General features: G+C 39.0%; 1 protein-coding gene across 29 annotated transcripts in view; it reads left to right on the top strand.

Annotated features, from left to right (window-relative positions):
* CAMK2D (calcium/calmodulin dependent protein kinase II delta) overlaps nucleotides 1–25,537 on the top strand; it is a 274,191-nt gene that overhangs the window by 174,006 nt on the left and 74,648 nt on the right. For 15 of the 29 annotated variants that reach the window (XM_065596261.1, XM_042842353.2, XM_042842363.2 and 12 more), the window contains exons 5-10: nucleotides 6,064–6,129; nucleotides 8,967–9,039; nucleotides 16,365–16,467; nucleotides 21,530–21,613; nucleotides 22,616–22,710; nucleotides 24,771–24,893. In XM_065596261.1, coding sequence (XP_065452333.1) covers nucleotides 6,064–6,129; nucleotides 8,967–9,039; nucleotides 16,365–16,467; nucleotides 21,530–21,613; nucleotides 22,616–22,710; nucleotides 24,771–24,893 — 544 coding nt within the window. Of the gene's footprint in view, nucleotides 1–6,063; nucleotides 6,130–8,966; nucleotides 9,040–10,021; nucleotides 10,095–12,274; nucleotides 12,495–16,364; nucleotides 16,468–21,529; nucleotides 21,614–22,615; nucleotides 22,711–24,770; nucleotides 24,894–25,537 lie in introns of all 29 variants that reach the window. The other 14 variants (XM_005290327.5, XM_065596268.1, XM_042842359.2 and 11 more) reach the window with 3 other exon arrangements.

Below are 25,537 nucleotides of genomic sequence, written 5' to 3'. Positions count from 1 at the left end.
AGTGAGAAGATTTTCCACATTTACTACATACAACTCGTATGGCTTTACTTTTATGAACCACATTAATGTGTTTGGCCCATTTACCAAATGTTGGTAATATCTGGGGACATATTGGACAATTAAAACTATCAACGGGATACTCTAAATAAAAAACCCCATCCTTCCACGAACTACTTTCTAATATATTTATATCACTACCAGTACTGTTAAGATCCTTATTACGATCCCTATTAAAATCAGTACTTGGTCTAAAACTATTTAATAAACTAGACCCATTAACTAAATGAGCATTAAGATATCCCGATTCCCTAACATATGGATCATCAAATGTACTTAAATACTTAAAATCTGGATTAAAACTGTCCATAGTTAAATCATTAAAAGTGTCCCTTGTAAAAACCATCGGTAAGATAGATAAAATCTCCTCACCATGATCATCACAAACATTCTCCTCTACCTCCTCTCCATGCTCCACTGGGAGGACTTGATTCTCACTCTCATTCTCATGAGACTTCATTATAGTCCACACCATTTTATCCATTGGTCCAGCGACCCTGATCACACCCCTAATATATTTAACACTGTCAGCCGGGGCATCAAAGCCAACAGCGGGGGCGTTATTAACCCGGTCCAGCGCCAATCCGGTATAAAAATATAAATTACTTTTTTCCATAGCTAAAAGATTTACCCTTCTCAGGGGGAAACTAACCCTTTCCAGGGGGAAACTAACCCGTACCTGGGGGAAACTTACCCTTTCCAGGGGGAAACTAACCCGTGCCTGGGGGAGACTACCCTTACCAGGGGGAATCTAACCCTTACCAGGGGGAGTCAACCCGTACCTGGGGGAGGCTACCCTTACCAGGGGGTAAGCCTCCCTGTTCCTTGTCCCCTAACTGCCCCCTCCTAAGACCCCCCCAAATACCCCCCAGGACCCTACCCCCTACCTGTACCCTGACTGCCCAAAACCTTATCCACACCCCCACCCCCAGAAAGCCCCCCCCGAACTCCCGACCCCCCCCGTCTCTTGACTGCCCCCTCCAGAACCTCCCTGCCCCTTCTCCGACCCCCTGGCCCCCTTGTTGTTGGCCTTTCTTCACCTAATGTCTGGTGAACTTGCTCAGAAACTGCCTGAGCTGCTGGGCAGCAGCGGGGGAGGAGCTCCAAACTGCCGGAGCCGATCTGTGATGCAGGGAGGGAGGGAGGGAGGAGGAGGAGGAGCCCTCTCTGGCTGAGTGTCGGAGCCCCATGTAAGTGACACCGGCCGGCCGGCAGCACTGTTAGCCGCGCGTGCTCTGCATGGGGGGGAAGTCCGGACATTTACAAATTCCCCCCGGACGCTATTTTTAGCTTAAAAAGCCGGACGTGTCCGGGGGAATCCGGACGAATGGTAACCCTACTTCAGATGGTACCTATGGGTATGTCCTGCAATGAAAGCTTCTTATATATCTTTGAAATGGCTACTGAGAATGTTTAGCAATGGCTACACCCATGATTTCTGGCTCCTGCAGGGGAGTATCCCACCTGGCTCTGGCAAATTTGTACACACACAGAGTCCCCGAAACAAAAACAAGAAATTATGTATCCACCCTACTTTGTCTTCCCTTACTTATGCAACTAAATGCAGCAGTGTATGCATGTGGCTTACACTTGTGCTTCCAAAAGGACTGAATAACCATTTATAGATGAATCATTGCGAAAAGAGAAGTTGTTTCCACCCAATTCATTTCTTAAACAAAACTAATTTAGCGGCAATAATAACACTAGAAAATACAGCTGCTTGGGCATGAACAGTGTACCCAGTTTTCAGAAGGAGGACGTCAATGAAATTCCAATGGTGTGCTTATTCTTATCACAGCTCCTTTAATAAAAAGAGTGTGTGGATGCGTTGGCTTATGATACATGAGGATTGCCAGCAAAAGGAGGTCATTTCTTTCCATGAATATTGTGGATTCAGAATTAGGGACAGAACTGGAATGTAACCCTGGGAGACACTCCCACTCCTTCCCCCACATCCTCATGACTGACCATACCCCCTGCACCTAATAATCCTGCCGACATCCATGCCTGTCTAATTGCTATGGGAAGTGAAGAGACTAATCCTCTTTGTGTCTCCTCTTTCCTGGCCTTCATGGTAACATAAAAGCCTTTGTCCCTTATGGGGGAAAGGGGAAGAAATACAGCTGCCCCTCCCCACCAGATTCCGTCCCTTTAAAGCTCTCTGCACTGCATACTCCCCAGGACTGTTAACCTTAGTAATTTCTCAGGGGGACTGTGGGGGCACATATAAGATTTCAGGCAGATTGGTTTGATTTTGTGCAGTTATGAAGGGAGAAGGAAGTCAAAATATGTTTTGTAGGCCTTGATGCTGCAGCCTTTATGTGCCGTGCAGTGTGATGTTCAAGGTTATTGTGTGTCAGTGTGAGTGCTGTGCAAATGAAACAGGCACAAGTAAGGTCGAGGGCGATGCATAGTCATCACATTGAAAGGCAATAAGTCTCAAGCCCCAGCACCCCCCTTATTTTCATCCAAAAATAAGGATGAAATTAGGAATAGGGTAGGTGTGTCTGAGGAGAGTGGTTTAAGTGTGAACTTTATTATGAGGCACTGATTATTATTAGTAGGAGTAATAGTATTTGTATTTTGGCATTGCCTAGTTGCTCCTTGGATCAGGGCCTCCTTGAGCTGGGCACTGTCCACACAACAAAAATGCAGTCCTTGCCCCTAGCTATGTGTTTCCCTCCTAGGCCTTAATTGCTGCAGGGAGTGACTTGGCAGCCATTCAACAGCTTTCTAGTGCAGAGTCAGAATCACGTTTGCTCCCTTTTTACAGTTTGCTTATGCATGCCACACTCTGCACCTGCACAGCGTGAGGTCTAGTCCGTATCTGGAAGCTAGCTTCAACCTTACATACATAACCTAATGTGTATACATGATGCATTTCCTTTCTCCATAGTGTTTTGCAGAACTTTCAGTTGTTCACTATTCAAGCCCTAAGAAATGGTTAAACAGAAGATCCTAATATTAGTAAGTTAATGTTTTAGATATGGGCTGCCTTAATTTTCCTCTGTATAAATTGATTTTAGAAATCAACCTTAATTATTTCTGCAGTTGGTGATCAGCACTTTGGAGAGCTGATTTCATCCGGTATTCCTGTATAAGGCAGTTGGAAGTTTTCTACAGTAACAAAACAATGTCAGTGAAGCAGACAGATGTATAGACAGTGCATCATGGTTCAAGTTCATGTTATTGCATTAGAGATGCAACCAGAACCTCATAACCAAACACCCTCCAATCTTTGGGAAAGCTTATATCCATGCTTGGCCGCTCAGACCCCTCTCAGTTATACATATTTGTTTTGTAACTGAAGATATATGAAATAACTTTTTTTCAAAGTAAAACTTATCCACAAGTTGGGAGGAATATGTTGTGTCCACTTGGGTACTAAATTGCCAGAGTGAGAGGAAGGGAGAGATTAATGTTAATTGTTCTAATTATTATTGTCCTATCCATGGCCAGTCACACTGCTGATAATGTTGAAGGTTTCCTAAGAGTCTAATTCTTTTCTTTAAGGGGAAGGAATGCAGGAATTTCTGGCTATTTGTTTTCTGTCAGTAAAATTTCAACTTTATTTTTCTTGCTTTTGTTTTTCCATCTCATAGCACAAGCTATGGATGCCATGTAAACATCCAGTGTCAGTAAATATGTAGCCGTTTTCCCTTTTCTTCAATTTTGATTAGAACAAGCAGCATTTTGGTGTACTCTTTCATTGAAAGCTGCTTTGATTAAAAGCTTTTTTCTTTTCTTTTCTTTTTGGCTTGGATCTAAAGAGTTTGTTCTAGTGAGGCACAAGATGAAAGGATGTTTTGTTTTTATTCATTCACAGTACAGTGAAAATTAAACCCTTTCTCTTTACCAAAAACAAAGCAAACAAAAATATATGTAACAGGAGCTACCAAAGAGAGTTAAAATATGCATTTATCAAGTATTTTTGTGCCTTAACAACCAACTCAAACACCTGGAGGGAAGAAGACGAAAAGAAATGACAATTAGGCAACCTGTCTGTGAATGCAATATAACTCCTACAGTTTTTGCTACAGACTGTGCTATGAAATAACGTTCTGTTATATGAAGTAGATTGCTCTCCAGAGTCCCTAATATGTTAGCCTAGAATATGGGGGATTTATTCCAACCAGCAAATGGACACAGGAAAATAAAAATACAATTTGCAACAACCTGCTCCTACAAAGGGGGGCTTTACTCCTTGCTGAGCAGTTCATTCCTGTGTCTCAGCTAATTGCTTTTTTGTACTGAATAACTAATATTCAGCCTATAGCTGTTTAGCCACAAGTAACTACTACAGCAATAGGGAAATAAATAATGCAGTTTTGTCGAATTCAGCTCCCACTACCTGTTTACTTTTTCACATAAAATACAATTAGGTTCTGCAAATAAAAAATGCAGTTCATTGTGCTTAAAATGATGGATTTTCAAGCAATTTACTACAAGTTCCTTATATTCTTCTACTACTTAAGAGGGCTTGTTTACACAATGTGCTAGTCTGCACAAGAGGTGTATAAATTCTAGTGGGCGCTGGCTTGTTGCACACTAACTGGCCTGTGTGGACACTGCTGGTGCACACTAAAAGTTCCCTAATGTGCATTAATGTAGTACACAGGACTACATTAATGTTCAGTAGGGGAACTTTTAGTGTGCACCAGCAGGGTCCATCGAGGTCAGGTAGTGCACTGGAGTTTACATCCCTCTAGTGCGGTCTAACGCAACATGGAGACAAGCCCAGAGCTAAAATTTCTAGTTTGACCATTTACTAACACAGTGTGCTATAAAAGGCTTCATGTGATTCATATACTATGATGAAATATGACCTCTTTGGAGACTTGACATCCTGGAATCAGCTTATATGCATAGATCACTGGAGACAAGACTTTTCAAAAATCCAACAGAAAGGCATACATATAACTCAGACTTCTTGCAAGGAGTCCTTTTAGGTTTTATACAGATATGCAAACTGAGGTGGGATTTTATGGGGGAAAGGGCAGAAGCAAGTAAAAGTAAGTAGACTTCTTGTAAAATTTATTTTAAATCCTCCTTTGGATTACAGTAGTGTATTTATAACAGAATAACAGTAAATTCAGGATATCTGTTTGTGGTAGCAAGGGACCTTTTAAGGATGCAGTGGGGAAGGCAGCATATCTTTGGACTTCTGTTTCATTCAGGACTGCAACTGGAGGGAGAACAAAACTTCTCTCAAGTGTGGTGACTGGGTCAGAACTCACCAAGACTGAGAGGGCCTGCCAAATTAGTTACTATGGCTTAGTGAGAAGTGAGTAAAGTCTTCTGATAATTAAGGCTCTGATTCTGGAGGGCATTTAACTGCATGTTTAACTTTAAACACCATGACTCTAATAGAACTATTCATGTGCTTAACGTTAAACACTCTCGTAAGTGTTCTGTTGAACTGGTGGCCATTAAAGTATATTGGGGATGTTTGTTCATGTACATGTTGGTGCATACCCTGATTTAATAAGCTGGCTCTTTTTCCTAGAACATACTTGACATCATTGTTCATGTGTATTTTGGATGAACTTACATGTCCTTACTCTAGTGGGTTTTTGGTGAATGGCTGGATTTGAACTTTAAAAAAAAAAAAGAACTCTATGACAAAATTAAGATGATCTTATTTGCGCTTATATATACTTTGTATTAGTTAAATTTTGTATATTTATCCTGTGTCAGTTTCTACCACAAGATAAATACACAAACATTATTGCAGTCTGTATATGTTCATAGTTTGTGTTTTTTTTCCGGCACGGCATGAGTCATAGATCAAATTCACCCCGATGTAAGCAGTTGCAGCTCCATGAAATAAACAGGGTTGCACGTGCTTTATACCAGCTGTGAACTTAGCTGGGAAAGTCTGGCATTGTAATAAGGATGACAGCCTGTTCCACACAAAAAATGGATAATGGCTATATCCATAACAGTAATTTAAGATACTTTTTTGCCACATTGCTTCTGGCCCTAATGAATCATTTGTTTTCACAGAGTCACTGGAGGTGAACTGTTTGAAGATATAGTTGCAAGGGAATATTACAGTGAAGCAGATGCCAGGTAAGTGCTTGATTTCTAGAATGTTGTTTATTGCTAGATTTTAACAATTGTCTTTAATTATGCTAGCATATTTACTTATTTTGGTGTTTACTTATGGTGTTTGGCATCAGTTAGAACAGAGCAATTCAACCTTCATCTATAGTTCCCATCGAGGCTTTGTTAGGCTTGGTCTACACTAAACCCCCAAATCGAACTAAGGTACGCAACTTCAGCTACGTGAATAACGTAGCTGAAGTTCGAAGTACCTTAGTTCGAACTTACCTCGGTCCACACGCGGCAGGCAGGCTCCCCCGTCGACTCCGCGGTACTCCTCTCGCCGAGCTGGAGTACCACAATCGACGGCGAGCACTTCCGGGTTCGACTTATCGCGTCCAGACAAGACGCGATAAGTCGAACCCAGAAGTTCGATTGCCAGCCGCTGAACTAGCGGCTGGGTATAGACGTACCCTTAGATTTGGAAGATAGACATGGTCTAGTGGCTTGAGCTCAGTTTGGGTAAATTTCCCATTGCCTTCAATGGAACCATGATTTCACCCTTGGTATTATAACCTGATTCTGACACCCACTGGGTCTTAGTAAAGACACTTTCTGCCTCAATTTTCCCATCTGTAGAATGGAAATAATACTTTAATGTGACATACACACCAATTTTGAAAATCTATACATATTTAGTATTACTAGTGTTCTGAATCCAAAAAACTTTTCCTTCCTTTGAGATGCATTTCTTTCATTAACGAACAGTAATAGCTACTGTGTGTCTCTCAGTCAGTGCTCAAATCTGCGAACACTCTGGTCTATTAGGTTCCCTAATGAACCTCTTCATATTTGTTCTATTGCTAACTTCTGTGGGAAAATTCCTTTTAAAATAAATTTAACTAGATATTTTGCCTCTATATATTTATAATACCCAAATCATATAGAGATGCCATGTAGTAATATAACATTCAGTCAGTCCTTTACAATGGTAAGGGTTGTTCTTTTAGACCACAGTCACTTTATGTAAAACACATTTTTGGGAGTGTTTTAAATAACAGCACAAATATTCTGTCCTTTAAATTTCATTTAGCAGACAGAGAGAAAACGTTAGCAGTGTCCCAACTGTGTATAACAAGTAGTAATGGGATGATGGTGAACAAAGGAAAATCTGGACTGGACGTTAGGAAACCTCCTGACACTGAAATTGATTAGATTGAAAAATAATCTCCTAAGGGAAGTGGTGGAAACCTGATCCTCAGGACATTTAAAACTAAGCTGGATAAAACATGCTGCAGAGGAGAAAACTGGATTAGCAGTTGTAGAGGGCTGACTGAATAATTTTTGCATACCCTAATTTTTTTAGTTCTATGGAAACAGTCACATTTTCTAATGCTGATGCCAAATGCCAGAAAGTGGTTATACTTTGTTTTTAAAGAAAAGAAAACCGGAGGTGATTATTCTGTTTTAAAAGTTATTATTATATGATGCAAAGGGGTGCATACCAATATATTCTGTATTAAACAAGTGGAGTGTTTAGGGTTGTTATGCATCTATGTATGTGTTTGTGTGTGTCCTTAGAAATAGCTAATGAGCTTTATAGATGCATGATCTATAATAAAAATAGGTCTTGTTCCTGCAAACCCTTACCTAAGTAGTCCTTATTCATGCAAGCAGTTTGCTTAATGTCAATAGGACTACTTAAATGAGTTAGCGACTACTCATCTAAGAAAGGGTTTTCAGAACTGGGCTCTACTTACTGATTTATGACTGTCCCTACCTACTGAATTTCATGGCAAAAACATTTAATATGATCAGCATCAAATCCATGGCCCTTTGACAAGTACAGTACATATAGTCCCAGATTTCCGACCCAATGAGAAGTAAAAATGAGCCCTTCTCATTGGCCGTAACAGTGCTAAAAATGTCTGAAAATCATTCCATTGCTGTAGAAAACCAAAGTTTTCAGCTGTGATTTTTTGGCACTATAGATTGACCAAAAATTTCAAATTGCATGTATAAAACCATGCTGCTAATTCCATGTTTTAAGCACCTAAATAAAAGTGGCCTGATTTTTCAATGGTAATTATTTCAATGAGAACTATGGGTTCTCAGCATTTAGTTGTACACTTATGCATTTAGGAACCTATATTCATATACCCATGTTTGAAAATTTTAGTTCAGGGCCTTTAATGCTGATTTCCATTTTACATGTGGCTACTAACCAAATTATTGTTGTCACTGCTGTTTTAAATGAAAATGTATACCTCCTTATTGAATTATTTACATATATTTTCCCATTAATACTTTCTACAAGAAACCATTATATTCAAAATGATAAATGTTTTGTTTTTTCTTGTTTATTTTTTAATCTTTACTCTTGTTTCTTCTCATTTTTGTTCATTTCCTTATTTCAACACTTGTGTGTTAATATTGATGTCAGACTATAAACTTTCTCAGAAGGTACATCAGAAACCACTTAAGGATTTCACTGCCCTCCCATATTTTTATTTTATTTTATTTTATTTTATTTTATTTTTTTAAGATTTGATATGTTCTTCAAAAATCTCCATGCTGCTGAATGAAAACACCACACAAATTGTTCTGTCTGATGATATCACACTTTAGATGTTAAGTGTCTTTTTTGTTTGTTTTATATTTTGTTTTTGTTTGGTTTAGATCTGGAAATATTTTTATATTCAGCATTGTTTTGTTCCAGTTCCATGTGCAGTTAAGATTTGTCAGGAAATGTAAATCTGTTTTTGTTCCTTATATTTTTTTTAAATTTTATTTTATTTTGTATTTGATGTGATTATGTGCCTTTAAAATGTTCTCCCTTCCATTCTGCCCTTGTATCTTTGCAGTCATTGTATACAGCAGATTCTAGAAAGTGTTAATCATTGTCACCTAAATGGCATAGTTCACAGAGACCTGAAGGTCAGTATCTGGTGCCCATAAATTGGATAAGATTTTTTTTTTACTTTGAAAGGGTAGAGGGTGGGTTGGCTGAGATGTTCCCTTGCTTATCCTCCTCACCCTCAAAATGATTAAAAGAATAAATAATGCATGACGCCTCTTTCCAGTTTGCAAGTCTACAGGCCTAACATACATCATGGCAAAAGGGGAAGTAGTTGCTTTAAGATTGAAACCTGTACCCTTCCAAGGTATTGGATTCATCCCACCTAGCTGAACGTGATTGGTATGATACATATATTTTGGAAGGGATTTCATTAATCATTCTGAATGTATCTGGAGTTGCACTTTGGCTGTGATGTATGTCAGCCTGCAGATTTAAACACCACTTCTGTTCTGAGACCATGGGTTGCAGTAGCAGAACAACTGGTCACACATTGCTCCATTAGAGTATGATGAACTCTCAGGCAGGAGATGATGATTTCCAACTAAATTAAAGCATGAGAAGTTAATAATTTATCTAAAATATATTACTTGTAGTAATTTTACCTTAATGGCTGCGATGATTTCTAATGCAACAGAGAGCTCTCAGGAAGAAAGGGAGGAAAAGAAACAAATGCCACTAAATATTTAGCATAACTTTTTAAAAAATGATGTTATCAACACATTTTCAGTATCAATACTTGTTGCATTTTTAAAATACAGTAATCTCCAAAATAGCACATCCCTGTTAACAGGACTTCTACATTAAATCCACGTTGGCCTTCCTTCTTCCAAACTCCCTGTACAGATCAAAATGGGTTAAAATAAGGTAAAGCCTTCACATGGCATGGTATTTCTGAGATAGTAGCTGCTCTGTGTGAGTGATGTGTGTACATTTCTGAAGGTTGTGTAAAACATCTTCAGTTGTTTGCTAGTTTTGCACTTTAACCCAGTCTCGCTGAGGGTATACAGACAGTGAGTGTAAGCTTGGAACTAACACACGCCCCCTGGTGTTTGCATGCAGTCATTGCATTCAGCAGATCCTGGAGGCTGTGCTACACTGTCATCAGATGGGAGTAGTCCATCGGGACTTGAAGGTGAGTAATACTGTTGGAGCAGATCTCACACCACACAGCTCCTACTTACTGTTCAGCTGCAGATGTGCATGTAAAGGCAGAAGAGATGAGCATGTCTTTTTGCATAAACTTGCTTGTAAACTTTACCGAACTGGAATAGCTAACCTAATTGAACAAATTGTTTCTGTTTAATAGAATTTCAATTTAAAAAACAATTACAGTTACCAAACTTGTCCAGTGAAACTGTAAATATTTTCCTTTCCCTCCTCAGTGGCAAAAATAGGAGTGAACTTCTAAAATCCTCTCAACCTACTCAGGAATTGTCATTATCTATACATCTGTTAGTAACAGAGAACAAAGGGAAAAAGGAGTTATTTTTCAAGTATTTGAGCACATAATGTAATTACATAAACAGTATGTCACTCTGTCATCCCAGAGCTGTCTGGGGTGGGTGGGTGGGGGGGGAGCAGCAGAGCTAACATGAATATGACTTTCAAACCATTTTTAGAAAGAGCTCCCTGAGAAGCATATTAATACATGCAGGCCCCATGTCCTAGTAGTAAATGGCCATCCTGAGATCGCTGCTACTGAGGCCTGCCCTATTCTACTTCCTGTTGTGGCTAACGACTGTGCTAGAGCCACCTTTGTTTAAAGCTGGAATTGCTACACTTTTCTGACCAGAAAGTTCATGAAGGTTAGAGTTCTTCGCAGAGTGGTGTTAGTATTTAGAATAGAATTTTGGGAAAGAAGTTCCCTTTGCCAAGAGGAATATCACCCCGCCTTAACTACATAGATTTCCAAATGACTGGAGATAAATGCTACATCAAATTCCTCTCGCATCTGATGCAAGTTGGAGATGGAGCTAAAGAGGTTGAAGTGATCTCTCCCTTTCTGCTCCTGGATGGCTCATAGGGTATTTCTACACTGCAATTAAAAACCCATGGCTGACTTATGCCAGTTGATTCAGATTCACAAAGCTTGGGCTAAGGGGCTATTTATTGCAGTGTAGACACTCGGCTGGAGCCCAGGTTCTAGGACCCTGCAAGATGGGATGGTCCCAGAGCTCAGGCTATAGCCCAAGCCAAAATGTCTACACTGTAATTAAACAGCCATGCAGCCCAAGCCCTGCGAGCCTGAGTCAGTTCGCACAGGCCAGCCGTGAGTGTCTAATTGCAATGTAGACATACTCATAGAGACAAGCTAGATAGTCTGTAAAAACACAGGTGCTGACTTCTCATTCTTCATACAAAAGAAGAGAAAAACTAAACTCAGACAGCATTCAGTCTCCAAGATCCTAGATGCAGTTAGTCTGTTTATATAGAAGGCTAATGGAAACTATCTGAATAACAGGTTCCCCTTAAAAAGGAAATAAAAAGGTGGCATCTTTATAGGCAAGGCAGTTGTAGGTCTCACCCCATCCTTCCTTTGAGCACACTCACTCTCTGTCTCTGTTTTCCCCATACTGCCAATTCCCTTTCTCTTTGGTCAGGGAATTTTATTATAGGGAGGTGGAATTTCCTTTCCAGATTGGGGTTTCCCATCACCAGTGATAGAGCCAGGATCAGAATGTTGTCTTCCCTCTCCTCATCTCTCACCCCCTAGGAAAGAACTGTGTAGTTACTTTATTTATAGATTTCCTTACTGTTACTCTAGATAAATCTAAGGGGTTGTAATGCAGGAAAACAGGAATTAGAAAACCTAGAGGATGTGGTGGATTCCAAAAGCACAGACAGCATCCCCCATTTTGCTCTTATGGAACTCCCATATTTCATATTTTGGAGAACATTACAATGCCAAATCTCTGTCCAGTCTACAAATCCTTCTCAGCAGCTGTAAAACACGTCTCAGTCAGCACCAGCTTTAAATGAAAGGATATGAAATTTGACCATATGCTTTAAAGATGCCTGTTCCCACTGTATATACTGTACAATCCACTGCTAAAGAAACTGGAGTGTAGCTATATACACTGAGAGGATAAGGAATGGTTTGATGTACCATTCATAGGTTCATATAAAGTGACATTTTCTTCTGAGATGCATGAAAAAAGAATGATCCCTTATGTAATCCAACTACGCTCTCTCCACCCCAGCTCACTTGTGGATTTTTTTATTTTGGCAAATCCTAACTGAATTGGAAGCAGTAGAGAGACTTTGTTCCTATCACACTTCAGTGCTTAATTTTGAAATAATTTCATTTTCAAGATGAAAACTCAAGGAAATTGAAAATCAGCCCCCTTCGGCCCACATGGAAGTGACACAGAGAAGGGAATACATTCCAGGGCCATGTTCAGTTTTCCACAACTCTCTCCACACAAGGATCTGGCGAAACTCCAGCAAGAAGACCTGGAGAAGCTACTTAGAACTGGAGCGGCAAGAGGCCAGGCATCTGGGGGAATGGTCTTGGCCTTGTGAGGGTTTAGAGGTAGCTTTTCCTCAAACCCTGTCCGTATCCTGACAGCATGCTTGCAAAATGTCCTTTCCCATTTGGTGTGAGAGGGATAATCTGGCTTCATTTTAGGGAAGTATACATCTATTTCTAGCTCTTTTTTAATGCAATTGAGCAGCTAGAAATGAAGATGTGATCTGGCACCATATGACCACCAGGAAGTGCTCCATGGAACACTGTTTGGGAACCTTGGTGTATTGGAATGGGTCTAGAACCCAATCCAGAAAAAACTATCTCATAGGATTTTTAAAATTGCTTGTAGAAACACTTACTAGTGGCTGCCTTCTTTCACATAGTTCACAAAACTCTTGCATGTAGAAATTTCAAGATCTAAGTTACATTGGCTCTGGCAATCAGCAGCAATGTTTCTCTTGAGAATCTAAGATGGTTAACAATCCCCACAGACTCCCCTTGTGAAAAAAATAATCGAGATCAGGCTCCAGATATATTAAAACCCACACAAAACCTTTCTGAATAAAGACGTTTCCACACACAATCCATAAACTCAGCTCTGTGTTAATTTAGTTACAAGTAACTTTTAAAATCATCGCTGCTTTTCTACATGCATGACTGCAGCCAAACTTTTAGTGCAGAGTGCAACTTTTTGATGCAGACTGATTTGTTAGTTTCATGGATGATACACAAGATTATGCTGTAAAATATCCCAGTTCCTCTCCAGTTATGCACATACACTTTAGTCATTTGAAGTTCATGCATGATAAATATCTAGTGTGTTTCTTGTTATCCTGAACTAGCAGCTGCATGTTCTTTAAGGGCATAGTACCACACTATTACTGCCTGGAAGGCTGTTGATCTTATCATAGGAGTAAATGTGCTTCTTCTTTTTTTATTGAAATGTACTTATTATCTTATGACAATGGTATTTGCTTACAGTACTTTAATCCCATTTAATAAGAAGATTACAGATTTCTAATTGTATTAAAGGTGGGGGGGAGACTGATACCATTTCACAATGTGATCCCATTCAAAATAGGGTATGTGCGTGACGAATTAGGACTTGTGTGTGTCAACTGTTAATGTATGAAATTTCACTGTGTTGGATTGTTGAAGATCACAAACAAATAGGACCATCCATTGCTTTAAGTGGTTTACATAAGCAATGCTTTCCAGGAAGTAATTACTGCAAATTTCTCTCTGTCTGATTGAAAACCTGTAAGAATGTTATCTATACATAGAAATAGGTATGAGGAAATGACAGACAGGGTGACATTGTTTATATTAATATTTATAAAATATGTCAAAGTTAAAGAAACATTTTAAATTATTTTTTAAATATTGGGGGAACTGTGTTTTAAATAGATGGAAATAATTCAAGTGAAAAATAGATTACATTTTATTCTGGGAAACTTTAATCTTTATTCTAAATAAATGTCACCAATTATGTATTGACTGTGTGTGTATGTCATGTTTTTTAACATAATAATTTGGAAGATCTAGCATATGTGAGGTGAACGATTAAATGATTTTCTCATATCTCCTTTGGAAGTGTTTCCAAAACAAATGGGTGGGGGACAACCCTGCTGAAGAACTACAGTTATATTATAGTTTTCATTATTACTAGACCAGTTTTCATGTAATTCCAACCCCTTGTTTTAAATGCTTAGTAATAGCTTAAAAATGACTAATTCCTTTAGGACTGAATTTCCATGTTTGGTCTCAACCCAAAGTTGATTTTTTGGGGGGATAGAAAGAAGATGAGAAGTCAAGGAAGTTTCATTCAGCCATTTTTAAATTCAGTGAAGGTGAAAAAATACTTAATACTTTTGATTAAACCTTTTTAGATACAGCTACCCCAAAAATAGCAAGGAAAAAATAAAAAGAAAAACCTGTTGATGTAAATAGCATTTAATTAATAGTTAATTCTTTGCTAGGTTTTTGATTAATAAAAGTTTTGTGTGACAAGGAAAAAATAAACTTCTGAACAAGATTTTAGAAGAAGCTAGTAAGAAACCATTATTATTTATCGTCATTATCATCATCACTGCAGTGCCTAAAGGTCCTATCCACATTAGGGTCCTTTTGTGCTCGGCACTGTACAGACATACAGGCGAGTCTCATCTTACGCGGGGATTCCGTTCCGCAGTTAGCGCGTAAAGCGAAAACCGCATATAGTCAAAATTACATTGAGTTGAATGGCGGGCAAAATCGCCTGCACTACAGGTACAATATTAAAATTGTTATTTTTCCCTTTTTTTTTCTTTTTTTGCCGACGCGTAAAGCTGAAATCGCGCATGTTAAATGCGCGTAAGATGTGACAGACCTGTATACTAAAAGACAGCCTCTACCCCAAAAGGCTTACTGCCTTAGACCCTGATCTTGCAAACATTTATTAACTCTAAGCATGTGTATAGTCCCACTGAAACCGATGAAGTTGCTCACATGCTTTAAAATAAAGCTTGCAGTGAAGACTTGGCAGCATTGGGGCCTCACTTTAAGACAAGATGTAATGATTTGATGCACTATTTTTAACATCCCTGCACAAGAGATGCTTCAGGTAATTAGTGAGATAAATTTGCAGGAGGGAGATTGTAACTAAAGTAAACATAAGGCATGTCCTCTTTTTTTAAAGAAAATGTTTTAATATTGGGGGGGGGAATGCCAGGGGAAGAATATTGGGTCCTACATATAGTGTCTCAGCTATATTTTTTCTGAATTCTACAATATTCTGCAAATTCTAAAAAAAGTTAACTTTGCTCTAGCAGCCTTATCTTTGCAAAGATTGATGTCCTATATATTCTAAGGGGTGTATTTAACAGCATACACAGACATATTTTAAACTAAACACTATTTGGAATGCTAACTTTTGCATTTCCTTAGCTTCTATTTTAAATATGTAAAGTTAATGTTGCATTTGAATTCACATTAGAAACAAAGCCAAGTACCTTACTTACAAAATACCTAATCAAAATACTTTAAGCAGTGCAGAATTTTTTCCCGTTTTTTCTGAAACTCATAATCAGTCATTAATAGTGTTCTATCTAAGTTAATGATAATTGCCAATAGTAGTAGATATACCTATACAAAAAGAAAGACTCTCAGATTCAGAGTACAACAATTGTTCAAAAACATTTATTTGGTTAAAAATAGTCATTTCTTGCTGTTGCCTAGACTCTAACTTGTAATTGAAAGTGATGACAAATAGCAACAACAATAACAGTAGCGATTATTACTGTCCTTGCTGTTGCTATTTCTGGTAACACAGACCCTGTGTGAGGTACTGTGCAAACAGAGAGGGTACAGTCCTCATGCTGAAAAGATTGCACTATATAGTCTATTTAATATCCATTCTCTAAATATGTATATAAAATCATGACTCTTACTGTTATTACTATCTGATGCAAAGCACATTTATAATGTTGCTGTAGATATATACTGACCCTGCAAAAATTCTGCATGCAGATCAGACCCAATCTATATCTTTTCCTGCAGCATTTTTGTAGGTAAATTGTGATTGCCAGCTTTGTGTCACAAAGGCAGGTGCCAAACACTTATTTGATCACACAGGTACCCATAATCTCTTCAGTGGGTCTACACATCTCCTTTAGCCTGGCTGTCATGCAGGATTGGGAAGGCCATTTGCAGGCCAGGGGGTCCTTTAGAAGCAGGAAGGAAATGCATAGGTTTCTGTAATATTCAGGGGAAAATGCATGTTTTTTTTCTTCATTCTATAAGATAGTTTTGTACTTTTCAGTATTGCCTATCATTGAATGCTGTACTGGAAAATGTAAATGTTGAAAAAAGTTAATTACAATGTGTTCTCATCTCATTTCCCTTCTCTCCCCCACCCCCTTTGCTCTCTCTCTCTCTCTCTCTTTGTGAATAAAGCCTGAGAACTTACTTTTAGCTAGCAAATCCAAGGGAGCAGCTGTAAAATTGGCAGACTTCGGATTGGCTATAGAAGTTCAAGGCGAACAACAGGCTTGGTTTGGTAAGCGAGCCTTCTTTTATTTTTTGTTTATTGTTTGATCTCACATTTCTGCCCATCCTCCCAACCCTTCCTGTTCCCACCCTAATAATAATAATGGACAATCATACATAGTAGAGTTGAATATGTAGTGGTTGGCTATTTGGTTTGTACTGAAATTCAGTTTCTACATCTTACTTCGCTTTGGGCTTTTTTCTGCACAGTGTTGAGCATCCTGAATTCTTATTACCTCAGCAGAGTCTGGGGAGCTCAGCGTCTTGCTAAAAACTCAGTAGGTAAAAATTTTTAAATGTGATATAGGAGCCTAAGTCCCATTTGCAGATGTCACTTAGGGACTAAGAAGCCGAAGTCCCATTGACTTTCAGTAAGAGACACAAAGATATATTGAAGGGTGAAGTCAAATGCATCCATTATGACTTCAAAAAGAGAAATTTCTTCCTTCGTCATCTCCTAAACCCTTCCCCCCACCCCACTCCCTTGAGAAGGAAGATATACACTGTCAGATTGTACCCTCTAGATGCAAGAAGGGGTCAGGCAGAGCTCTTTACGCACATTCTGAGGTGCATGGTAAGGGTAGTAAGTAGACCCAAAGTGTGTGTGTGGGGGGGGGGGGAATAGGATTGCTAGGGGTGGGGAACACACATTTTCCCCTTCGCACTTCAGAAAAGATAATACAGCCCCCAGATAACTAATCAATCAGTTCATCCAGGCCTGATTTAACATAGAAAACATGTGCAGATTGCAAATTCATTATTGTCATTATCTGAAGGTCAAAATAAATAAAAGTGAGAAAAAGAGTTTATTCTCTGTTTTTAAAAAAAATACTAAGGTATGTATGAATGAGGTGTATGTAATTCAACAGATGTCAAGCATAAGGCAAAAATAATTGGGACCCCAAAGGAACAATATAGCACAAAATGGTTGTAGCAGATACCCATTCACATGTACAGTAGCTGGAAAACTATGTTTAAAAATGAAATAAAAAACCCAGAGTTTGCTGTCAAAGCATAAGAATAACAGAACAAAAGCAGCAGGTTAGCCATGCTGAGTGTCTGAAAATTGGGTACATATGTACACATTTGCGCATAACAGCATCCTTATTAACTAGTCCAGTGTTTTAAATCCTGCTCTGTTTTATAGTGGATTTCTATAATCCAGAGTTGCATTGGAGACCTAAATATCACCATATAACTGAAAAAGCCAGCACAACAGGACTTGGTCAAAAATAATACAGAATGAAGTTGGTGTGTATTAATGGAGAAAACAGCTGGCAAATCAGGAAAAAGTAATTGGGGTGAGCTTTAATCCTGAGATTTTTTAAAATGGTATTTCAAAGTATAGGGTGAATTCAGAAGAGTGCCCAGGATTTTGCAGTTCCTGTGGGTCTATGTAAAAATATCCTGCATTTGATCCTATGGAGCTGTGATGCATTTAAAGTAAATGTTCTGGGCTACAAGTAATTCAGCAGGGGCTGCCACATAAAACTTTAAGAAGGGTATAATGTAAGAAATTCTATACATTGTTGTGTAGATTAATGAAAAATGAACATCATTATGTAATTTAAAAATGAAACCAAAGTGGTAAGTGACCAAGACCTCTGCTACGAAAGCAGTAAGAATAGGATAGGCCCAGTATTACTCTTTAATCAAACAGCACTGTGATACTGTTGAAATTAGGGAAGGACAAAGTGGTTCTGAAACACAAAAAGAACCAATTCAGACCTTCACCCAACAGTTAAAAACTTCCCCATTTTGTTAAAGGAAGTGTGGGGGAATTGTAGGGAAGATCACAAGGAGAGGGAAGAGAGTGTGAATGGATTTGTTTTCAAAATATCTTTGGTATGGATTCAGCTGGTAGCAGTGGAATGAGGAAAGTAGCATGTTGTAACAAAGCAGTTTTTATTTGTTTTTCTATTTGGGGACGAAGGGTTCTGTGCCTGTTTTGGAGCCCTAATTTTCTTCCCCCATCCCTTTCTAATAATGTTTTAAATCCCCACTTTTTCCAGCCGCAAAGCCCTTGCATAGTATATAATTTGGGCTTAATTTTCCATTGACTTTCATGGAGTAACTTTTGACTTACCCTGCTATGAGCTCAGAGTTAGGCCCTAGTCTGCTACTTATACTGGTAAAAGTCCAAAGCCCATGATGCAAGGATGGTTTGTTCAGGTATCTGCAAGGAACATGCATGGATCATGCCTAATTAAATGCAGTGTTGAATATTTGTACATAATGTATGAGCCTTTGGGATGGTTCTCTGAAGAACAGGACCAAGAAGCAGCTCCTTCTCATGCCTGTCAAGTGCCATTCTTCATAGGGTATGTCTACACTGCAATCGAAAGTGGGGGGATTGATTACAGCTCAGGTAAGCATACCCATGCCAGCTTTACTTTAGCAAACATGACTAAAAATAGCAGTGAAGCGGCAGCAGCACATGTTTCAGTGTGGGCTAGCAATGCAAATATGTACCCAGGGTTCTGGGCAGGCTTGTACAGCCCATGTTGAAGCCTATGCTGCTGTAGTTTCACTGCATTTTAGCCATGTTAGGTTGATTAAAGCTAGCACAGGTGCATCTATCTAAGCTACAGTCACACCTTTGGTTTTAGTGTAGATCTACCCATAGCTAGCCCTACAATGAAGAACTTGAACTTGCATGCCCTGCATAGTAATAGCATGTTGAACTTTCTCTCTCTCCCCCCTTCCAGTGGAACTTTTGTTATCTGGTGAATTTTCCAACACTTAGTGATTCACAAATACTACTTATAGCTCTGAACCAATCAGGATCTTTTTCTGTGTATTATACTGTCCTGCAAAATTGTGTGAGAGACAAATTCTCTCCTGGCAGAGTTGCACTAAAGTCAGTGGATTTATGTCAGCAGAGAATATGGTCCAGAATATATTATATCCTGTTTGGAGAATACAAGATACTTTCCTGTTTTGCACATTTGTTAACCAAATAAGCTTCATTTCTGTGTAGCTGTTTGTAAAAAACTTGGCAACGTTTTCCCAATACACTCCACCCCGTTAGCAGGTGTTTAATCTACTGGAAACCCATCTTGTGTGCTCTGCTGACTCACTGAAGCAGGTGACTCATTACCCCACCTTAAGGTCCATGGAAAGATCCTGTTAACTCATTGGGAGCTGGATTGAGCCCTAGTTGCACCTTGTCTTAAATTTAGGGTTACCATATTTCAGGTTCCCCAAAAGAGGACACTGCTGAGGAGCGGGATACAATTGGGGGGGGGGGGATGCTAGAAAGATTACCAGCTGAGGCTTTAGGCACATAGACACTATTCAGTTAAATGGTCTTCTGGTCTTCGTAGGCCCTTGCATATCTTTTCAATTATATATAGATAGATAAAAATATGCTAGCCAAGTCTGCATAATACGTAACAGTCACCAAATCAATATTCTGGTCGTTCAGGCAGCCTTATAAGCCAATAGTACTTCATGCCCATTGGCAAACCGGACAGATTCCACTAAAACTGTGTTTTTAGAAAAAGTCTGAGATTATTCATCTCTCAGGGTGCCAGAATTCATTCATTCTATTCATCTATTACCTTCATTCTATAACTTTCATTTTTCCATAATGCTTGGCATGTTATAAGAAAAAGGGGGCAATAGATTATATTTGGTGTCTCCCATGCCTCCATTCTGTGTTTCTCCTAAAAGGAAAACAACATTGTCTAGTATTTAAAAAATGAGGAGGAACTTGTAAATTCCATGAGCCAGATTCACTACTGAGTTTGGGCCAGCTTTTACCTGGAACATCCCCCGGGGAGCACAGGTGTGGTAGTAGAAAACTGCCACAATGTCACTTATATCAGAGGTGGCCTGTAAAGGGCCAGCACAGTCTGAAAAATGAATAACAGAGTTTGGAAAGAGGCTACAGCCTGATTTGATTTCTACTGTGAGCAACCGCCACTATGATGCTCTGGTGGGAACAAAAACTTCTACTCCCCTCAGCGCATTTTTCAAAGGAGGGCAGTGGTAGTACCACAACCTGGCATTGACTGGGATGAATCCCCACATTGGGAGAAGGGGTTTGGACAACATTTTGTAATATACACTGATCTACACTAGTTTTCTAATTCTGGCCCTAGGTATTGATTATATATTGATAAAACTTTCCATGCGATCCAGCAGCATTTTATTCATGCAGTATTTTCACTTTTTAAATATGAACATGAGACTGTAGCTTTACTCTTACTGTATTCTGTTTGGACAATAAGTGCACTTGAAATACCACTGAAGTATAAAATATGTGATAACATTTGTAACAAATCTGTGTGGATATCAGTCTGATGATCCACAGAATGGATAGATGGCTGAAATTAAAGGATCCACAGGAGATGATTTGTGATTCCTAAATGAGCTCTACTGACATAATTTCTATAGTTTAGATCTATCTTATGCTATCTCTGATCAGTCTAATAACAACCAACCAGCAAAAATGTTCATATGATCATGTAGGTACACCTTTTTCCCCCCCTCTCTGTAACGCACTTAGGGGCTAACTATGTCACTTAGGAGCTGGGCTGGATAAAATAGAAAAGATACTGCATTTCCAGGGAGACAGACGGGAAGATCTAGTAGATATTTCCCCTCTGTAACTTTTATGATTCTGTGACGCTAAATAAATGCACTTGCTTGTCATTGCTGGAGGCCTACAATAGATATACTGTAGTACATAAACCATGAGAGTGCACTGAATCTTTTTGTGAAATCTCCTATTCTTGCTCTATCATCAATGTAGCTCCACCAGTAGCAACAACTGTGGGATTGCAGATGTAGGCAGGGGGCCAATGTTATTTTTACTACCATACCTCTACACTGAACATGGTGGTGTCCTGTCTACACCAACACTCCCATTGTCACCTGCTACCTGATGAGCTGAGCTACAGGTGTCCGAAAGGTAGGAGATTTTAAAACTAAATATCTACTATAGACACAGTCCGTAGAAGAGGGTGTTATTTAAGTAATCCTTTGTTATACTGTATATACAGTTATGGAGAACACAACTGTCCTCATGACTGACTGGCTAACTCTCTCATCATGCTTTCTGACAGGTTTTGCTGGTACACCAGGATATCTTTCACCAGAGGTGTTACGAAAAGATCCCTATGGGAAGCCAGTGGACATGTGGGCATGTGGTAAGAAACAATTTTGAAGAACTATATTTAGCCCACTGCATTGTGATCTGTCAGTTAAGAGCCTCTGTTTAGTGTATTTCAGAGTTAATTTTAAATGTTTCTTCATCTCATATTTACCTTTTCAGTAGTTGTTTATTTGAACAGTAGTTATTATTTGAATGTTACAGTTAAGCAAATGTGCTGTCAGAGCACTCTTGACTCTGTCTACATTACAGGTGTAACCATGTCATAGAACTAGCAACAGCACAATTTTTCCTTAACATCGTTACAAACACAGTTCCAGTTTGTATTAAAGACTGAGCCTTAATTATATTTCATTACCAAGCTAAACACCAATCTCTCTCCGTAGCCTTAGCCTCCTTTGAATTGCCCTAAAATCATATCTGTAACCAGGTTAAGGGACAACCATTTTGTAACCTGGTTCTTTAACAGGTACTATTTGTAGCATAGACAGACTGATTGGGCCATATCTGAGAATGCACTTGTGTCTTGTAGTTATCACTAAACCACGGCCGAATAAATGACAGATAGGCTTGTCTACGGTAGACTCTTTTCTTAAAATTTCCATCATCTTTACCACCAGTGCATCTCCACTAATGAGAGCACTTACATTATCAGGCTAGTTTTAATCTCTGTGTTGTCTAAGACTGTTCCGAGTAGGACTAGAGGATATATCCCTGTCTGTCTCTAGAGCTAACTAGACATTTCCAATGTGCCCCCCCATAGTATCTAGGCACCATTTCCTGGCACATAGTCTTCCCCTGCACTCCCCATACTTTGTTCCAGGGTGTCATCAACTGAAATCTACAGCTGCCTCAGAGCATTGTCAGGATGTTTATTTTCCAACATCTGGAGGATTTCTATTCAGCTGTACTACCAAATAAGTCATTTGCCTTATTTGTTTGTACCTGTTTTGTGCAGCCTTGAGGTATGATTCAGTTCATGTTCACTGGGCTAGTTTGCATGAATGGCTTAATTAGTGCTACTCTGGACTTCCTGCAGGTGTCATTCTCTATATTCTCCTTGTGGGATACCCTCCTTTCTGGGATGAAGACCAGCACAGACTCTATCAGCAGATCAAGGCTGGTGCTTATGACGTATGTATTATGAGCTACTCTTATCATTGTTTTTAATTACAGCTTTCAATATGATTTTGCTAGACTAAGAAGGAGTGAAAACTAAGTAGGAATTAGTTCCTAAATATTTCTGTTTTTATCAGCATTTTTATGATCTGCTCTTTTTATATGTGTAAACATCTCTTTGGCCTGTACACTATATAATATATACCATTACTCAATATATTTCTATCTACCTGTTTAAACAGTACCTATATTTCTACTACTGTGTGCCTTTGCCCACAATCCTACAACTGTTGCTTTTTAGGGGTGGTATTCAGAGAGCACAAGGTTTCTCTTTAAGCTGCTTCTTGTTACTGATTTTACATTTCAGTTAGATTAGTTACAGAGTATCACAGTTGTGATCTCAGTTGATTCACTTACACGTTTGCATGTGTGTGTCTGGCTGGGACAAATGTGTGCAAAAGGAGCCTTACAAATACGAGTACCTCCTACAGTATGTTTTTATCAAATTCCTTTACTGCTCAAAGTCTGAGTCTGGTAGTTACATTAGTCTAAAATCCTATATGAATGATGGTTACTTTTGCCTTGTTCAGATCTTCAGTAATATTTCTAAATTGACAAAACTTTAAACTCTTCAGAGTATCACTGCTACCGACCTAAATGACTTCTTCCTGTGCATTATCTTTCATAAAATTGTAGCCTGCATAACGATAGTGTCATAGAGCGCAGTTCTGCAAACACTTATGTAGGAATAGTCCCATTGACTCTCAGTGCCCAGCAGTGAACACTGGAAGGATTAGACTAGTAGTTCAGAAGTGTTATAGATTTTATAGTACATTTATTTTAGACACAGTGAAATAAAGTCTATTGTTGCTCAACTGTTAAGCAATTTAAAGACTGCGTGACTCAAAAAATTGTAAGGCATACAGAGCTTTCTATCTTTTAAGCCATTCATGTAAGCTCTGTAGTGGAAATGAGTTTATGGTCTCAGTCTTGTTCTTGGTGGTCAAGTGCCCATATTGCAGAACATACCATTCCAGTTGGCACTACAGTCACAGCTGAGAAGGCAGTGATTAAATACGTATAGAGACTGGACTGTGCTTCCATAGAGGTGATCCCTGCAGAAGAAGGTAGCACTCTCACTCCCCTTTGATACCTGTTCTGTGGATCAGCAGTGACTAGAGGGGCTATTAGATTCATAGACTTTAAGGGTGGAAGGGACCATCATGATCATCTAGTCTGACCTCCTGCACATTGCAGGCCAAAGAACCTCAACCACCCACTTCTGCAATAGACTCCTAACCTCTGGTTGAGTTACTGAAGTCCTCAAATCATGTTTTAAAGACTTCAAGTTATAGAAAATCCACCTTTATATGAGTTTAAACCTGCAAGTGACCCGTGCCCCATGCTCAATTTCCACAAGCTCTAAATTCATTAATTTAAAAAGTGAAAAACACAAGTTGTTTATGGCTGTGTTTCAGGAAAGCACTTGAGCACACACTTAGTCCCATTCCAATGGGACTTCAGCACATGCTTAAATATTTTGCTGATCAGGGATGGGCTTAAGTACCTGATTAAATCAGGGGCTAAACATTAAGATGTCATATACACTATTTAACATTCAAGAAGACAAATGAGTCTCTACGATAATTTTGTTTATTATTTTTATTGCAGTACTGTATTAGGCAGTGTACAAACACAGAAAAGCACACTCGCTGATCTGAATTTCTTAGCCTACTCTATTTCCCTTAAATTTGTAATTTCATCCTCTAAGTGTCAGTTTGCATCATGTTGTTGTACACATTTCTGTAAGTGTTCCACTACAAAATAAGTTAACATCAGCAACAAGCCTGTTAGGAGGCATCAAAACAATAAAGAAGAAAAAACATAATGTTTACAGAAAAAGTTGTTTGAAATTGTTTTTTTTTTTTATAGCAGGCTTCTTTACTCTTCAAATTTTAAGCTTTGCTATCCAGTCATGTGACATACTGTGTGTGTGTGTTGTATGTGTGTGTGTGTGTATATATATATAGAGAGAGAGAGAGAGAGAGAGAATTACATATATATTTTTCCTTCAGTTTCCCTCACCAGAGTGGGATACAGTGACTCCTGAAGCCAAAGACCTCATCAATAAAATGCTTACCATCAACCCTGCCAAACGCATCACAGCATCAGAGGCACTGAAGCATCCATGGATATGTGTAAGTAGTTTCCACTTGCACACCTAAAATATTTTACAGGCGAAATAGTTGATAGCATTCTCCGAAATCTAGTGCTCAAATTCAGAAGGTTAATGATTTATTTTTTCCTTCCTTAGAGCTGTTTCATTGCAATGTAGTTAAATAGAGGAGATAAAACTGTAATTATCTAGACTCTGTGAACCTAGAAATAATTGCAATAACTGAGACTCGAGCCTGAGAAACTGCTCCGTGCAGGCAGACCCTTGTGCCCAGGCAGAGCAGAGACTTCACTGGGGCTCCTGAGTGGATACAGACATCCACTTGCACTGAGGAGAATGGAGGATCATGGCCCTTAACACATCATTATTATGTGCATGCTCAGGGAATATAGTATGGAACTGTATCAATAAAAATTCTCACTTATATCGTGCTTTGCATCTTCAGAGCAATTAATTCTCAAAACACTGGGAGATAGGTAAATGATACTGCCCCCATTGTGAAGGTAGGGTGAAACACGGAAACAATAAGATAGGGATTTGCCTGGGGATACTCTGCAAGTCACTGACAGAGCCACAATCAGATTTGATGTGTTCCTGGTGCCCAGCCCTGTACTCATTCTAGTAGGCGGCACTGTCTTCTCTATCGTAGAACAATACAAGTGATAA

Source organism: Chrysemys picta, chromosome 5 (assembly GCF_011386835.1).
Source record: "Chrysemys picta bellii isolate R12L10 chromosome 5, ASM1138683v2, whole genome shotgun sequence".
In the NCBI taxonomy this organism is placed as follows: domain Eukaryota; kingdom Metazoa; phylum Chordata; order Testudines; family Emydidae; genus Chrysemys; species Chrysemys picta.
The sequence above is the reverse complement of the archived record's forward strand: the minus strand, read 5'-3'. Positions and strand labels throughout refer to the sequence as shown.